This window comes from Mobula birostris, chromosome 5, assembly GCF_030028105.1.
Source record: "Mobula birostris isolate sMobBir1 chromosome 5, sMobBir1.hap1, whole genome shotgun sequence".
Taxonomy (NCBI): Eukaryota; Metazoa; Chordata; class Chondrichthyes; order Myliobatiformes; family Myliobatidae; genus Mobula; species Mobula birostris.
Genome location: NC_092374.1, coordinates 101,537,024 through 101,555,193, shown reverse-complemented (window position 1 = coordinate 101,555,193; position 18,170 = coordinate 101,537,024). Strand labels below are relative to the sequence as shown.

The following is an 18,170-nucleotide window of genomic DNA, read 5'->3' as shown; positions in this document are numbered from 1 at the left end:
TCCACCGATTCGAAGCAGTCACGGAGGACCTCATCGGTTTCCTCCGTCCAATGGGACACTACTTTTGACACCGTGACCTCCCGCTTCAGTTTCTGTTTGTAAGCCGGAAGGAGCAGTGCGGCCTGATGGTCCAATTTTCCGAAGGAAGGTTGTGGGATGGAACGGTAGGCATCCTTGACTGTTGTGTAGCAGTGGTCAAGTATATTTGGGCCTCTAGTGAGGCAGGAGACATGTTGGTATAACTTTGGCAGTGCCTTTCTGAGGTTGGCCTGGTTAAAGTCCCTGGCTGTAATGAGCAAAGCCTCCGGATACCTGGTCTCAAGTTCACTGATGTTGGCATACAGTATGTTCAGAGCACACTCCACGTCCACCTAGGGGGGGGAATGTAGACCGCTGTCAGTATGACCGAGGTGAATTCCCGTGGCAGATAGTAGGGACGACACTTCACTGACAGGTGTTCCAGGTCTGGGCTGCAGGAGCTTGTCATTGCCACTGTGTCCGAGCACCACGCAGTGTTGATCAGTAGGCAGACACCACCTCCCCTCGTCTTGCTCGAAGATGCCGTGCGGTCCATCCAATGGGTCAAAAATCCCTCCGGTTGGATGGCACAGTCGGGGGTGGCAGGGGAGAGCCAGGTCTCTGTGAAACAGAATACACAGCAGTTCTGCATCTCCCAGCAGTAGGTGAGTCTCCCTTTAAGATCATCCACCTTGTTCTCTATGGCTTGCACATTAGCTAGTAGGATGGTGGGCACAGGGACCCTGAAGCCCGTCAGCTTCAATCTGACCAGCAGCCCAGCTCTTTTCCCACGCTTCCTCGGTAAACAGTGCATCTTTCCAGGTTTCCATCGATGCAGTGTGTTGTTGTCAGCTCATTGTGGTAGGTGGACGCGTCCCGCGGGGGTCGATCGGCTGGTCATGTTGTCGGGCGCTCCGGGTCAGGCCGAGTAACGGGGGAGGCTCTGCTGCCACTTCCAGCTGCTGGGGGGCCAGGCTGTCGATTGGGTCGGGCCCCGAAGCCAACACTTAATCCCGGATGGCTGGTCTCCTGGCTGAAACAAGTCCGTAAACTGAGTCATGGTTGCGGAGACCTCCGCTCCAGTCGAGCCTCTGGCTCGATTTCTGAGGTTGGCGGCGGAGGCCTCACTTCCGGCAGCTGTGGATGGCCACCAACGGGGCTTTACGGTGGTCACTCTGGGGAAGCGGCTGGGGCACCTTGAGGTCTCTGCCATCACTTCTGTGTGGTCGTCTGCTCCGGAGAGGTGCTGGTCGGAATGGGCCGTGTCTCCAAGTGCTCCAGCACAGTAACGGACCGCCGGTCTCCCAGAACGTGGTGGGCCTCGGACTGGGCCTCGCTGGTGGGGTCCAGGTGCGGTCCGGTGTTTAAGAAGCAGTTCTGGCGTGGTGGTCTCCAGCTGGGTCAGTAGCTTCACCAGGGTGTTGTTGATCTTGCTAGATGTAGCTGGTTGGAGGTTCAGAAGGGTTTCTCGGGTATAGGATAGTGTTGAGGGCAGTTTGCTCGAGAGAGCACGTGCAGAGTCGCCAGATATCGGCGCCATCTTATCCAAGGTTAAACATTGAATGGATTGTTAAAAAATGTGCAAAAACAGAAATACTGTATATTAAACAAAGTGAGGTAGTGTCCAAAGCTTCAAAGTCCATTCAGGAATCTGATGGCAGAGGGGAAGAAGCTGTTCCTGAATCGCTGAGTGTGTGCCTTCAGGCTTCTGATGGTAACAGTGAGAAAAGGGCATGCCCTGGGTGCTGGAAGTCTTTAATAAAGGACGCTGCCTTTCTGAGACACTGCTCCCCAAAGATGTCCTGGGTACTTTGTAGGCTAGTGCCCAAGATGGAGCTGACTAGATTTACAACCTTCTGCAGCTTCTTTCAGTCCTGTGCAGTAGCCCCTCCATACCAGACAGTGATGCAGCCTGTCAGAATGCTCTCCACAGTACAACTATAGAAGTTTTTGGAACACTCACAACACGCTGGAGGAACTCAGCAGGTTGGGCAGCATCGATAGGGATCAAGTTTTTGAGTGTATTTGTTGACATGCCAAACCTCTTCAAACTCCTAATAAAGTATAGCGGCTGTCTTGCCTTCTTTGTGTGTTGGGACCAGGTTAGATCCTCAGAGATCTTGACACCCAGGAACTTGAAGCTGCTCACTCTCTCCACTTCTGACTCCTCTATGAGGACTGGTATATGTTCCTTTGTCTTACCCTTCCTGAAGTCCACAATCAGCCTTTTTGTCTTCCTGACGTTGAGTGCCAGGTTGTTGCTGCAGCACCATTCCACTAGCTGGCATATCTCACTCCTGTACGCCCTCTCGTCACCACCTGAGATTCTACCAACAATGGTTGTATCGTCAGCAAATTTGCAGATAGTGTTTGAGCTATGCCTAGCCACAAAGTCATGTGTATACAGAGAGTAGAGCAGTGGGCTAAGCACACACCCCTGAGGTGCGCCAGTGTTAATCGTCAGCAAAGAGGATGTGTTATCACCAATCCGCACAGAGGATATGTTATCACCAAGACACAGACTGTGGTCTTCTGGTTAGAAAGTCGAGGATCCAGTTACAGAGGGAGGTACAGAGGCCCAGGTTCTGCAACTTCTCAATCAGGATTGTGGGACTGATGGTATTAGATGCTGAGCTAAGGTCGATGAACAGCATCCTGACGTAGGCGTTTGTGTTGTCTAGGTGGTCTAAGGCCGTGTGAAGAGCCATGGAGATTGTGTCTGCTGTTGACCTATTGTGGCGATAGGCAAATTGCAATGGGTCCAGGTCCTTGCTGAGGCAAGAATTCAGCCTAGTCATAACCAACCTCTCAAAGCATTTCACTCAAATATGTCGTGTAATTTGTTTTTTTTTGCAGCAGTACAGTGCAATACATACAATTACTACAGTACTGTGCAAAAGTCTTAAGCACCCTAGCAATATATATGTGTCTAAGACTTTTGCACACTACTGTAGAAATACAGTATACCAGATAATATAGCTACTACATAGACATCCATAGCATAGTCAATTTAAAATTGTCCCATTCAGGCCTAAAGATTTAACCGCTGTGGAGGATTTCTTACCCTTGTGGGATAATGTCTTTCCTGACAAGGGGGTCACTCTGCTTGTCAGGTGAGACTTGTGGCTGTGAAACAATCTCAGGCTCTGGGGCCTCCTCCGTGGTGCTTGTAGGAGTTGACCCTTGGACAGTTCTGGACACCCTTCTCCTAGCTGTGTTGGCATCCGGTACAGTGAATGGCAAGCTGCTTGATCTGCTGATTTACCCAGGCCGCCAGAGCCTACCCTTTCACCTTGACTACACCTAGATGACTGACACTTCAGCTTTCAGCTTGGATGGGACCACAACTCTCAATTCCCACAAAGCAATTTCCATCAAGGGCAAGTTGATCCCGGTGCTGGTAAAAATAGGGGATCTAGACTTCCTGCTGCACTTTCCAGCCGTTTGGGGGTTATGTAGACCTGAGAGAGTATAGGGTATTTTCTGGTCTCTCTTTGGATCATCTTTGCTGTAATAGGGAGACTTTCAATTTGCATTAGGGAGAATACATCAAGAGGAGAGCCCCCTTTTGTAAATCTTTCATGTATTTTCTTTTCCAAGGGGAAACGGGACAATCCATCAGCATTTCCATGATTTATCATCCTCTTGAACTTGATCTTGTGTCCTCCAAGAAACAGAGCCCATCTCTGCATTCCTGTTCTGCTCTTAGTGGAACATCCTTTTGTGGATTGAAAATGTACACCAGTGGTTGATGATCAGTAACGAGGGTAAAATCCCTCCCATACAGGTACTGGTTGAAATGCTTTACCTCCTAAACCAGACTCGAGCCTCTCTGTCAATCTGCATAATTTTTCTCTGCAGCGATAAGGGAACGTGATGCAAAGGCTGTGCGGCATTCATTTCCAACACTCATAGCATGACTGCTATACCATAAGGCGAGGAGTCATTGGCAAGCTTCACTGGACACTGTGGATCATAATATGTGAGTACAGTGTCGGATGTCACAATTTCCTTTGCCTTTTGGAAAACCACCTCACACTGTTTTGTCCATTGCTATTTCTTCCCAATTTGCAGTAATGAGTTCAAGGGGTGGAGCACAGTAGCCAGGTTTGGCAGGAACCTATTACAGTAATTGACAAATCTTAAAAAGGACCACAACTGACACATATCCTTTGTCCTTGGGGCATCCACCACTGCTTGACTTTTCTCAGCATACTTGTGTAATCCTTGTATATCAATGGTGTGACCACAGTAAGTGATGCTTGGTTTATAGAATTCACACATGTTGCATCGTGCTCTGAACCCATAATCTTCTAATCTTTTTAATATTGTCTTGAAATTTTGGAGCTAAAATTTAGCTCCACTAAATCTTGGAAATAATTCCTTCAGCCTCCATGTGATCTAGCTCACTGGCTATTTTGTCACAGATAGAATAAGGAACCAGATGGACTTTGCAAAATTAGCAGCGGCATTTTCATTTAACACTATTTAACCCTTGATATGCTTGACTTTTCCAATGCCATCCTTGAACACTGCTGTGACATCATCCAGAACCTTCCTTCATTTTCCTTCAGTGACAATATTGCAGGGTAAGTGGCAAATAGTGGATGGGTCTCCAATCAGGTTGGCTCAGCCAATCACAGTCCCACAATGTTGGCCCTCCTGTTTTTGCTACACACATCCAACGTGGCTTCTTTGTTATATTTTACTGTTAAAATGTCATTCGCACAGGAGTTAGCTTTTCTCCAGTTTAGGTTCTTATATGGGTATCTACAGGCTTTGAAATGCCATTTAAACTCTTTTTGTGGAATAACTGAAACAGCTGACCTAGTGTCCAATTTCATTTTAATTAATTTTCTATTCACTTCTGGTGTCAGCCATGTTTCATATTGTCAGTTTCCACATGGTAAATCTCAAGCTTACTCAGTCCTGTGTCACTGTCATCATTAGACTTGAATTGAATTATCAGATTTTTCATCAACAGCATGCAGATTACTGCTCTTTCTGAAACTGCAACTTGACTTTTTATCTTTTTCTCCTCCTTGTGTGTCCATATATTTTTGCCTGCCCGACATGCTCTTTGTATGTGTCCTGCTTTGTTATGCTTTCTTCAAGTTTTGCCTTTAAGCGTACATTGGTCTGGTGTACATGAGGCCCTACCACAACAGTAACACAACTTGTTTAATCTGGCAGGTTCCTGTTTAGATGTTGTTATTTTGTTCACAATCACTTTCATTTCTGTCTGCAACTCAGTTGTGTCTCTGGCTGCTGTTTCCATTGAGACAGCAATTTCAACTACTCTTTTCAATGAGAGTTGTATTTCAGTTAGGAGCCATTTTTGAATACTTTCTTCTAAGATTCCACAAACTAAATGATCTTTCAGTACTTAATTAAGCCCATTTCTGAACTGACAATGCTCAGACAATCTCTTCAATTCAGCCATGTAGGTTGAAATGGACTCCCTCTCTTTTTGATTCCATTTATGAAACCTAAAGCATTCTGCAGTCAGGAATGGCTTTGGTTCTAAATGTTCCTGCATTACTTTCACAATATCAGCAAAGCTCATTTCAGCTGGTTTGGTTAGAGCAGTTAACTTCTAAGCAAACTGTATGTTCCACCTATTACACTCAGTAAAACTAGCACTTGTTTCTCATCAGTCATTTTATTTGCTTCAAAATACTGCTCAGTTCACTCAGTATACATCAACCAATTATCTGTTGTGCAATTGAATGCATCTATCTTTCAATGGTTCAATGATTCCATTTGATATCAGAGAATGTATACAGCATACTACCCAAAATCCTCACTCTCCGCAGACATAGAACATAGAACATAGAATAGTACAGCACAGTACAGGCCCTTCGGCCACAATGTTGTGCTGACCCTTAAACCCTGCCTCCCATATAACCCCCCACCTTAAATTCCTCCATATACCTGTCTAGTAGTCTCTTAAATTTCACTAGTATAAGTGCCACGAAACATGACATACCATGACATCCACGAAACAAAAGAAAAAGTCCAAAGAATGAATGACAAAAAAACACAAGAACCCAAAAGATCCCTCCCCTCCCAGAAGTATCGACACTACCCCTCCTCACTTATTCCAGTAGAAAGCACCAGCACCCCCACCACCCACCATGCAAGCAACAGCAAAGCCCCCAAACAGAGAGCATGATCAAAAACCACTGTTCACCAAACAGTTCGACATGCCACATGCTCTCCCTAATAATGGAGAGAGCGACCATTACTCTTTCCACAGCGAGAGGGGAGATGAATGGCTCAGTGTTTTTGATGTTACAGTCTGTAGCACTGCTTTTATTTTGAGTTCCTCAACCCGAGAATCGGCAGTAAACTCTCACTCTCCTTTCGAGAGAGAGAGAGAGAGAGAGTACAGAAGCCTCTGATGTTGCACCCGCAGTCTCGATGTTTCAATCTCCTGGCAACAGCGGTGAGGAATCGGGTCCACAGGGCTGCACAAGGCAGCACTCTGAAGGTGCTTGTAATCCAGGATGCTCCTGGAGATGTTGAAATGCGACTGAACATGAGCTCCAAGAATGAGAACCCACGCACCATGAATAACCGCAGTTTGAGTGCAGTTGTAGATCATGGACTCCAACAGGACCCCAGCCACCTTAAAGTAGCCAGCAATGTTTTCTTTTTTTTCATTTATGATTATTATCACCTGGTACTCACTGTTTATGAACCCAGGAATGTATCTACTTTCTACCTTTTTTTAAACTTGACCATTTCTGTCATTTTGCAAAGAAAGGAAATGTGCTGTTTTTTTAAACATGAATGTTGCACTACAATCTTTTTTAAAACTCAAACCTCTCGCTGTGCTTCAAAGGGTAGGTAGTCATCTTGGGATTGTTTAAAACTCATCATCGCCACTGTAACTCCAAAGCATAAAACTAATCAAAAGAAAACCATGTGGAACTGGGAGATGTGGGTGCATTTCATTTTCACTTGAAGTGATGTGCACATACATGACATGATGATGTAATGACGTATGCCATTCATGTACTTTGTACATAACCCGTAGTGAATAAAGAATGATTAATCAAATAATATATTTACAGCATCACTCAATATTATTGAAATATTAATAAGTAATTAAGGCTATTCTGCCATTGAACATTGAACCCGTACTGACTCACTGTGAGTTATTGAGTCATTCAGTCAGTGTCAGGCCTTTCGGCCCAAATCATCCATGCTAACCAACATTCCCATCTATGCCAGTTGCCCACATTTGGACCCTATCCCTATAACCAGGGGTTTCCAACCTTTTTTATGCCATGGACCAATATCATTAAGCAAAGGGTCCTTGGACCCCAGGTTGGTTACCTCTGATCTATACCCTATCCATGTACCTATCCAAGTGTCTTTAAATGGTATTCTACCTGTCTCAGCTACTTCCTCTGGCAGCTCATTGCATAGCCTCATCACCTCCTGGATGAAAGTGATTCCAACGCTCTACACCTGTCCTTTCCATGGATAGACAGAGTCACGGAATCCATTCAGGCCCTCAGACCAACTGGTCCATAACTCCATATGGAAATCCATAATCCTTGAAGGTAGTATCATCAGTGGATAGAGTGGTAAAGTGGGACTTTTGGCACATTAGCCTTCATACGTCAGAGTACTGAGTACAGGAGTTGGATTGTCATGTTGAAGAGACGGGACCCTCAGCTCAGAAGGGAAGGAGGGAAAAGAGGAGAGCAGTAGTGATAGGGTTTTGATAGTAAGAGGGACAGATAAGAGGTTCTGTGGAAGAGATCGAGAATCGCGGATGGTCTGTTGCCTCCCTGGTGCCAAGGTCTGCGATACCTCGGATCGAGTCCTCGGTATTCTCAAGAGGGAGGATGAGCAGCCAGATGTCGTGGTCCATGTAGGGACCAATGATGTGGGTAGGAAGAGTGAGGAGGTCCTGAAGGCGAGTTTAGGGAGTTAGGCGCAAGTTAAAGGACAGGACCTCCAGGACAGCAATCTCAAGATTGCTACCAGTGCCACGTGCAGGCAGGTTTAGAAATAGTAAGATAGTGCAGATCAACACGTGGCTGAAGACATGGTGCAGGAGGGAGGGCTTCAGGTTTATAGATATTTAGGCAGTGTTCCAGCGAAGGTGGGACGTTTCTGCAGGACGGTTTACATCTGAGCTGGAGGGGGGACAAATATTCTTGCAGGTAGGTTTGCAGAGAGGCTCCAGAGGATTTAAACTAAATACAAGGGGGGAGGGGAACCAGAGTGTAGGAACAGATGTAGGGAAGAAAGAAGAAAAAGGAGATAGTAAAGTTGTTTGCTCGTTAGTGATAAACAGAGAGTAAGAGGTGGAAAATTTCTTATATGCATTTATTTTAATGCTAGAGCATTGTAAGAAAGGTGGATTTGCTTAGAGCATGGACTGATACCTGGAAGTATGATATTGTAGCTCTTAGTGAAATATGGTTGCAGGAGGGGTGTGATTGGCAAATAAATATTCCTGATTTCGTTGCTTCAGGTGTGATAGAATCAGAGGGGATGGGGTGGGGAGGAGGTATTGCATTGTTTGTCAGAGAAAATATTACAGCGGTGCTCTAGCAGGATAGATTAGAGGGCTTGTCTAGGGAGGCTATTTGGTGGAATTGAGGAATGGAAAGGTGTAGTAACACTTATAGGGGTGTATTATAGACCACCTAATGGGAGCAAGAATTGGAGGAGAAAAATTTGTAAGGAGATAGCAGATATTTGTAGTAAGCTCAAGGTTGTGATTGTGGGAGATTTTAATTTTCCACACATAGACTGGGAAGCCCATACTGTAAAAGGGCTGGATGGTTTGGAGTTTGTAAAATGTGTGCAGGATAGATTTTTGCAGAAATACATAGAGGTACCAACTAGAGAAGGAGCAGTGTTGGATCTTCTGTTAGGGAATGAGATAGGTCAGGTGATGGAGGTATGTGTTGGGGAGCACTTCGGGTCCAGTGATCACAATGCTATGAATTTCAATATAATTATGGAGAAGGATAGGACTGGACCCAGGGATGAAATTTTTGATTGGAGAAAGGCTAACCTTAAGGAGATGCAAAAGGATTTAGAAGGAGTGGATTGGGACAATTTGTTTTATGGGAAGGATGTAATAGAGAAATGGAGGTCATTTAAAGGTGAAATTTTGAGGGTACAGAATCTTTATGTTCCTGTTAGGTTGAAAGGAAAGGTTAAAAGTTTGAGAAAATTTTCAAGGGATATTGGAAACTTGGTTCAGAAAAAGAAAGAGATCTACAATAAATGTAGGCAGCATGGAGTAAATGGAATATAAAGAATGTAAAAAGAATCTTAAGAAAGAAATGGAATATAAAGAATGTAAAAAGAATCTTAAGAAAGAAATTAGAAAAGCTAAAAGAAGTTACGAGGCTGCTTTGGCAAGTAAGGTGAAAATAAATCCAAAGGGTTTCTACAGTTATATTAATAGCAAAAGGATAGTGAGGGATAAAATTGGTCCTTTAGAGAATCAGAGTGGACAGCTATGTGTGGAACCAAAAGAGGTGGAGGAGATTTTGAACAATTTCTTTTCTTTGGTATTCACTAAGGAGAAGGATATTGAATTGTGTAAGGTAAGGGAAACAGGCAGGAAAGTTGTGGAAACTATGATGATTAAAGAAGAGGAAGTACTGGCGCTTTTAAGGAATATAAAAGTGGATAAGTCTCCGGGTCCTGACAGGATATTCCCTAGGACCTTGAGGGAAGTTAGAGTGGAAATAGCAGGGGCTCTGACAGAAATATTTCAAATGTCATTAGAAACGGGGATGGTGCTGGAGGATTGGCGTATTGCTAATGTTGTTCCATTGTTTAAAAAGGGTTCTAAAAGTAAACCCAGCAATTATTGACCTGTGAGTTTAACGTCAGTGGTGGGTAAATTGATGGAAGGTATTCTTAGAGATGGTATATATAATTATCTGGATAGACAGGTCTGATTAGGAACAGTCAACATGGATTTGTGCGTGGAAGGTCATGTTTGACAAATCTTATTGAATTTTTGAAGAGGTTACTAGGAATGTTGACGAGGGTAAAGTGGTGGATGTTGTCTATATGGATTTCAGTAAGACCTTTGACAAGGTCCCACACGGAAGGTTGGTTAGGAAGGTTCAATCGTTAGCTGTTAATATTGAAGTAGTAAAATGGATTCAGCAGTGGCTGGATGGGAGACGCCAGAGAGTAGTGGTGGATAACTGTGTTGGTCAGATTGGAGGCCGGTGACTAGTGGTGTGCCTCAGGGATCTGTACTGGGTCCAGTGTTGTTTGTCATATACATTAATGATCTGGATGATGGGATGGTAAATTGGATGAGTAAGTACTGTATGCAGATGATACTAAGATAGCTGGAGTTGTGGATAATGAAGTAGGTCTTCAAAGCTTGCAGAGAGGTTTAGGCCAGTTAGAAGAGTGGGCTGAAAGATGGCAAATGGAGTTTAATGCTGATAAATGTGAGGTGCTACATTTTGGTAGGACTAATCAAAATAGGACATACATGGTAAATGCTAGGGCATTGAAGAATGCAGTAGAACGGGGGATCTAGGAATAATGGTACATAGTTCCCTGAAGGTGGAATCTCATGTGGATAGGGTGGTGAAGAAAGCTTTTGGTATGCTGGCCTTTATAAATCAGAGCATTGAGTATAGGAGTTGGGATGTAATGTTAAAATTGTACAAGGCATTAGTAAGGCCAAACTTGGAGTATTGTGTACAGTTCAGGTCACCAAATTATAGGAAAGATGTCAACAAAATAGAGAGAGTACAGAAAAGATTTACTAGAATGTTACCTGGGTTTCATCTCCTAAGTTACAGAGAAAGGTTGAACAAGTTGGGTCTTTATTCTTTGGAGCATAGGAGGTTGAGGGGGGACTTGATAGAGGTATTTAAAATTATGAAGGGCATGGATAGAGTTGATGTGGATAGGCTTTTTCCATTGAGAGTAGGGGAGATTCAAACAAGAGGACATGAGTTGAGAGTTAGGGGGCAAAAGTTTAAGACTATAAGACCATAAGACAAAGGAGCAGAAGTCGGCCATTCAGCCCATCGAGTCTACTCTGCCATTTTATCATTAGCTGATCCATTCTCCCATTTAGTCCCACTCCCACGCCTTCTCACCATAACCTTTGATGCCCTGGCCACTCAGATACCTATCAATCTCTGCCTTAAATACACCCAATGACTTGGCCTCCACTACTGCCCGTGGCAACAAATTCCATAGATTCACCACCCTCTGACTAAAAAAATTTCTTCGCATCTCTGTTCTGAATGGGCGCCCTTCAATCCTTAAGTCATGCCCTCTCGTACTAGACTCCCCCATCATGGGAAACAACTTTGCCACATCCACTCTGTCCATGCCTTTCAACATTCGAAATGTTTCTATGACATTCTTCTAAACTCCAAGGAATACAGTCCAAGAGCGGACAAACGTTCCTCGTATGTTAACCCTCCCATTCCCGGAATCATTCTAGTGAATCTTCTCTGTACCCTCTCCAACGTCAGCACATCCTTTCTTAAATAAGGAGACTAAAACTGCCCACAGTACTCCAAGTGAGGTCTCACCAGCGCCTTATAGAGCCTCAACATCACATTCCTGCTCCTATACTCTATTCCTCTAGAAATGAATGCCAACATTGCATTCGCCTTCTTCACCACCGACTCAACCTGGAGGTTAACCTTAAGGGTATCCTGTACGAGGACTCCCAAGTCCTGTTGCATCTCAGAACTTTGAATTTTTTCCCCATTTAAATAATAGTCTGCCTGTTTATTTCTTCTGCCAAAGTGCATAACCATACAATTTCCAACATTGTATTTCATTTGCCACTTCTTTGCCCATTCTTCCAATCTATCCAAGTCTCTCTGCAGACTCTCCGTTTCCTCAGCACTACAGGTCCCTCCACCTATCTTCATATCGTCAGCAAACTTAGCCACAAAGTCATCTATTCCATAATCCAAATCGTTGATGTACAATGTAAAAAGAAGTGGCCCCAACACGGACCCCTGTGGAACACCACTGGTAACCGGCAGCCATTCAGAATAGGATCCCTTTATTCCCACTCTCTGTTTCCTGCCAATCAACCAACGCTCTATCCACGTATGTAACTTTCCCGTAATTCCATGGGCTCTTATCTTGTTAAGTAGCCTCATGTGTGGCACCTTGTCAAAGGTCTTCTGAAAATCCAAATATACAACATCCACTGCATCTCCCATGTCCAGCCTACTTGTAATGTCCTCAAAAAATTGTAATAGGTTTGTCAGGCAGGATTTTCCTTTAAGGAATCCATGCTGAGTTCTGCTTATCTTGTCATATGCCTCGCGTTTAGGGGTAACACGAGGGGGAACTTCTTTACTCGGAGAGTGGTAGCTGTGTGGAACAAGCTTCCAGTAGAGGTGGTTGAGGCAGGTTCAATATTGTCATTTAAAGTAAAATTGGACAGCTATATGGACAGGAAAGGAATGGAGGGTTATGGGCTGAGTGCAGGTTGGTGGGACTAGGTGAGAGTAAGCGTTTGGCATGGACTAGAAGGGCTGAGATGGCCTCTTTCTGTGCTGTAATTGTTATATGGTTATAAGTTGTACAACATGTTGATGGGGCCGAATGTGGAGTATTAAGTGTAGCTCTGATCACATACCTACAGGAAAGATATCAATAAGGTTGAAAGAGTGCAGAGAAAATTTACAAGGATAGAACATAGAACATAGAACATAGAACATAGAATAGTACAGCACAGTACAGGCTCTTCGGCCCACAATGTTGTGCCGACCCTCAAACCCTGCCTCCCATATAACTTCCCACCTTAGATTCCTCCATATACCTGTCTAGTGGTCTCTTAAACTTCACTAGTGTATCTGCCTCCACCACTGACTCAGGCAGTGCATTCCACGCACCAACCACTCTCTGAGTAAAAAACCTTCCTCTAATATCCCCCTTGAACTTCCCACCCCTTACCTTAAAGCCATGTCCTCTTGTATTGAACAGTGGTGCCCTGGGGAAGAGGCGCTGGCTATCCACTCTATCTATTCGTCTTATTATCTTGTACACCTCTATCATGTCTCCTCTCATCCTCCTTCTCTCCAAAGAGTAAAGCCCTAGCTCCCTTAATCTCTGACCATAATGCATACTCTCTAAACCAGGCAGCATCCTGGTAAATCTCCTCTGTACCCTTTCCAATGCTTCCACATCCTTCCTATAGTCGGGTGACCAGAACTGGACACAGTACTCCAAGTGTGGCCTAATCAGATTTTATAGAGCTGCATCATTACCTCACGACTCTTAAACTCTATCCCTCGATTTATGAAAGCTAACACCCCATAAGCTTTTTTAACTACCCTATCAACCTGTGAGGCAACTTTCAGGGATCTGTGGACATGTACCCCCAGACCCCTCTGCTCCTCCACACTACCAAGTACCTGCCATTTACTTTGTACTCTGCCTTGGAGTTTGTCCTTCCAAAGTGTACCACCTCACACTTCTCCGGGTTGAACTCCATCTGCCACTTCTCAGCCCACTTCTGCATCCTATCAATGTCTCTCTGCAATCTTTGACAATCCTCTACACTACCTACAACACCACCAACCTTTGTGTCGTCTGCAAACTTGCCAACCCACCTTTCTACCCCCACATCCAGGTCGTTAATAAAAATCATGAAAAGTAGAGCTCCCAGAACAGATCCTTGTGGGACACCACTAGTCACAACCCTCCAATCTGAATGTACTCCCTCCACCACCACCCTCTGCCTTCTGCAGGCAAGCCAATTCTGAATCCACCTGGCCAAACTTCCCTGGATCCCATGCCTTCTAACTTTCTAAATAAGCCTACCGGGTGGAACCTTGTCAAATGCCTTACTAAAGTCAATATAGATCACATCCACTGCACTACCCTCATCTATATGCCTGGTCACCTCCTCAAAGAACTCTTTCAGGCTTGTTAGACACGATCTGCCCTTCACAAAGCCATGCTGACTGTCCCTGATCAGACCATGATTCTCTAAATGCCCATAGATCCTATCTCTAAGAATCTTTTCCAACAGCTTTCCCACCACAGATGTAAGGTTCACTGGTCTATAATTACCCGGACTATTCCTACTACCTTTTTTGAACAAGGGGACAACCTCCCTCTAATCCTCCAGTACTTCCAGAGTGGAAGGTAATGCAGCCAGCCAGACTGCTCTGTACAGTCTATCTGTAGAAATTTGCAATAGTCTTTGGTGACATACCAAATCTTCCCAAACACCAAATGAAATGTATGGACCCTGAGGCTCCTGTAGCTCCTCCCTGATGGTGAGGGTCCTTCATGATGGATGCCACCTTCTCAAGACACTGTTTTTTGAAGACGTTCTTGATTAAGAGGATGGTTGTCCATGATGGAGCTGGACGAGTCTATAACCCTCTGCATCTATACATTGGATCTTCCATTGATGCAACCAGTCAAAATGTTTCCCACCACATGTCCGTAGAAATTTGACCCCTCTTGAAGCACAGGATGCCGTTGGCCAGTGTTGGAAAGATGCCCCATCTATACTTATATTCATGTGTGCTGTGTGTTTGTCTCTCTCTCCTTGATCCCTGTCCCCTACAGATAATGGTGCAGAGTGAGAAAAAAAGCATCAGGCTCCTGGTGGACGGGAAGCCCAGCCTGGTCATCAACATCCTTCCCAACACTGGCTTTCTTGAGAACCTGTCCACTGTGCACATCTCCCTGGGGAAATCCCTCATCAACGAGTCCGAATTCATCCTCCCAGTGAGTTTCCTGGAATTGACCGTGGGATCTAGGAGCCTGACAAGTGGGATCATTCAGTTGACCATAGAAGCAGGGGCTGAAAGATGAAGATTTAAAGTTTAGTTTTATTTGTCGCATGTACATCATAATGTAGAGTGAAATGCTTCATTTATGTCAATGGCCATCACACTCCCCATGCCTCAGGTGCCAACCTAGCGGCCTCCCACTGGTGGATACCCATGTGTGAGATTGTCCCCAAAGCACTCACCCACTTCTCCAATGTGTCAGAATCAGAATCTGGTTTGTTATCTCTGACATACCATAAGACCATTCAGCCCATCAGTCTGCTCCACACTGCTGTTTCATTACCATTCTCCTACCTTCCCCCCATAACCTTTGATTCCCTGACTAATCAAGAACCTGTCAATGATACTTTCAATATCCCAAGGACTTGGCCTCCACATCCATCTGTGGCAATCGATTCCACAAATTCACACCCTCTGGCTAAAGAAATCCCTCCCATCTCTGTTCTAAAAGGTTGCCCTTGTATTATCGGGTGGTGCCCTTAGGTCCCAGGTACCCCCACTACAGGAAGCATTCCCTCTACATCCACTCTATCAAGGCTTTTCAATATTTGATAGATTTCAATGAAATCACCCTTCATTCTTCTAAACTCCAATGAGTACAGACCCAGAGTTGTTAAATGCTCTTCATATGTTAACCCTTTATCTGACTAAAATACATCATGAGATTTGTTGTATCTGAGGCTGCAGTATAGTGCAAGACATAAAAGAGTCCTCAAGTTATTATAATAAAATAAATTAATATTTCAAAGAGGAATTGTGAGATAGTATTGAAGGACCATTCAGAATCTGATGGCAGAGAGGAAGAAATTGTTCCTAAAACCTTGACTGTGGGTTCCCAAGCTCCTGTACTTCCCCTGATGGTAGTAATGATGGATGATCCTTCATTATTAAGGACACCTTCTTGAGGCATCACCTTTAGAAGATGTCCTTCATGGTGGGGAGGGTGATGGAGCTGGCTAAGTCTGCAGACTTGTTTCACCCATTGCAGAGCGGCCTCCATACCCGACCAGTCAGGATGCTCTCCCCAATACATTTGCTAGAGCCTTTGGAGGCATAGCAAGTCCTCTCAAATTCCTAATGAAGTATCACCGTAGTCGTGCCTTCTCTGTGAATGTATCAAGGCTTCCTCCACTTTACCAGATCAATGGCTCTTCCTGGAATTCCCAGTGCACTGAATCCAGTTATTGCCAATCCTCTTTTCCCTTCCTAAACCACCCCATCCAATCTCCAGCCACTTCCCCTCTGCCCCAACTGCTGAGGCTGTGGCCAGAATTGGACACAGTCCTCCACAGACACACAGAGTCAGCTGTGAGGTGATGTCCGAGAAGTTTATAAAATTATGAGAGCTGTCGATAAGGTCTTTCCCCCAGGGGAAGGGAATTTGAAACCAGAAGGGGTCGGTTTAAAGTGAGAGAGGGGAGGCTGAAGAGCTCACCTGTCTCACAAAATGTGGAGAGCCATCTGGAAGAAGAGAATCAGATGTTAACCCTTTACCTAACTAAAATACATCATGAAATTTGTAGAGACACCCACATTCAATGTTTCAGGGCCAAATGGTTTCCCAGTTGCCTGACTCAAATTTCCCAACCAGAGGGAGGGGGGTGATATGGGGGAGGGATGGGGATGACGGAGGCGATGGGGTTGGTGATAGAGGATGAGGTGGAAGGTGAGGTGACGGGGGTGTGAGGATGTTGGAGGGTAGCGAGAGGAGGGATGGAGTGTTGGTGGAGGTGTAGTGAAGGGAGGGATGGAGTGTTGGTGGAGGTGAGGTGATGGGGGTGTGAGGGAGTTGGAGGTGTAGTGACCGGAGTGTTGGAGAGTTGGTGGAGGTGATGTGATGAGGATGTGAGGGGAGGGATGGAGAGTTGGTGGAGGTGTGGTGATGAGACTGTGAAGGGAGGGGTGGAGAATTGGTGGAGTTGTGGTGATGGGGGTTTGAGGGAGTTGCAGGGGTCGTGAAGGGAGGGATGGAGAGTTGGTGGAGGTGTCATGATAGGGTGTGAAGGAGTTGGTGCGATGGGTAGTGAAGGGAGGGATGGTGAGTTGGTGGCGGTGTGGTGATGGGGTTGTGATGGAGTTGGAGGTGTAGTGAAGGGTGGGGTGGAGATTCGGTAGAGGTGTAGCGATGGGTGTGTGAGGGTGTTGGAAGGAGGGGTAGTGAAGGGAGGGATGCAGAGTTGCTGGAGGTGTGGTGATGGGGGTGTGAGGGAGATGGAGGGGTAGTGGAGTGATGGAGAGTTGCTGGAGGTGTGGTGATGGGGCTGTGAGGGAGTTGGAGGGGTAGTGAAGGGATGGATGGAGTGTTTGTAGATGTAAGTTGATGGGGGTGTGAGGGAGTTGGACGGAGGGTCAGTGAAGCGAGGGGTGGAGAGTTGGTGGAGGTGTGGTGCTGGGGGTGTGAGTGAGTTGGAGTGAGGGGAAGTGAAGGGAGGTATGGAGTGTTGGTGGAGGTGAGGTGACGGTTGTGTGAAGGAGTTGGAAGGAGGGGCAGTGGAGGGTGGGGTGGAGAGTTGCTGGAGATGAGGTAATGGGGGTGTGAGGGAGTAGGAGGGAGGGGTAGTGAAGAGAGGTGTGGAGAGTTGGTGGATGTGAGGTGATGGGGGTGTGTGGGAGTTGGAGGTGTAGTGAAGGGTGGGGTGGAGTGTTGCTGGAGGTGAGGTAATGGGAGTGTGAGGTAGTAGGAGGGAGGGGTTGTGAAGGGAGGGATGGAGAGTTGGTGGACGTGAGGTGATGGGGGTGTGAGGGAGTTGGAGGGAAGTGTACTGAAGGGAAAGATGGACGGTTGGTGGAGGTGAGGTGATGGGGTTGTGTGGGAGTTGGCGGTGTAGTGAAGGGTGGGGTGGAGATTCGGTGGAGGTGAGGTGATGGTGATGTGAGGGTGCTGGAAGGAGGGGTAGTGAAGGGAGGGATGGTGAGTTGGTGAATGTGTGGTGATGGGGACGTGGGGGAGTTGGAGGGGTAGTGAAGGGTGGGGTGGAGATTCGGTGGAGGTGTAGCGATGGGGGTGTGAGGGTGTTGGGAGGAGGGGTAGTGAAGAGAGGGATGCAGAGTTGCTGGAGGTGTGGTGATGGGGGTGTGAGGGAGTTGGAGGGGTAGTGAAGGGATGGATGGAGTGTTTGTGGATGTAAGTTGATGGTGGTGTGAGGGAGTTGGACGGAGGGTCAGTGAAAGGAAGGATGGAGAGTTGGTGGAGGTGTGGAGAAGGGGTCTGAGGGAGTTGGAGGGAGAGGTAGTGAAGGGAAGGATGGAGAGTTGGTGGAGGTGAGGTGATGGGGGTGTGAGGGAGTTGGAGGGAAGTGTACTGAAGGGAAAGATGGACGGTTGGTGGAGGTGAGGTGATGGGGT

At 45.9% G+C, this 18,170-nt stretch overlaps 1 protein-coding gene across 2 annotated transcripts in view; it reads left to right on the top strand.

Moving 5' to 3' along the window:
* The window catches only part of LOC140197311 (zinc finger and BTB domain-containing protein 38-like), a 362,864-nt gene that overhangs the window by 281,518 nt on the left and 63,176 nt on the right, over positions 1–18,170 (top strand). For both annotated transcript variants that reach the window (XM_072257254.1, XM_072257255.1), the window contains one exon: positions 14,599–14,760. In XM_072257254.1, the coding sequence (XP_072113355.1) occupies positions 14,599–14,760 (162 nt within the window). The remainder of the gene's footprint in view (positions 1–14,598; positions 14,761–18,170) is intronic.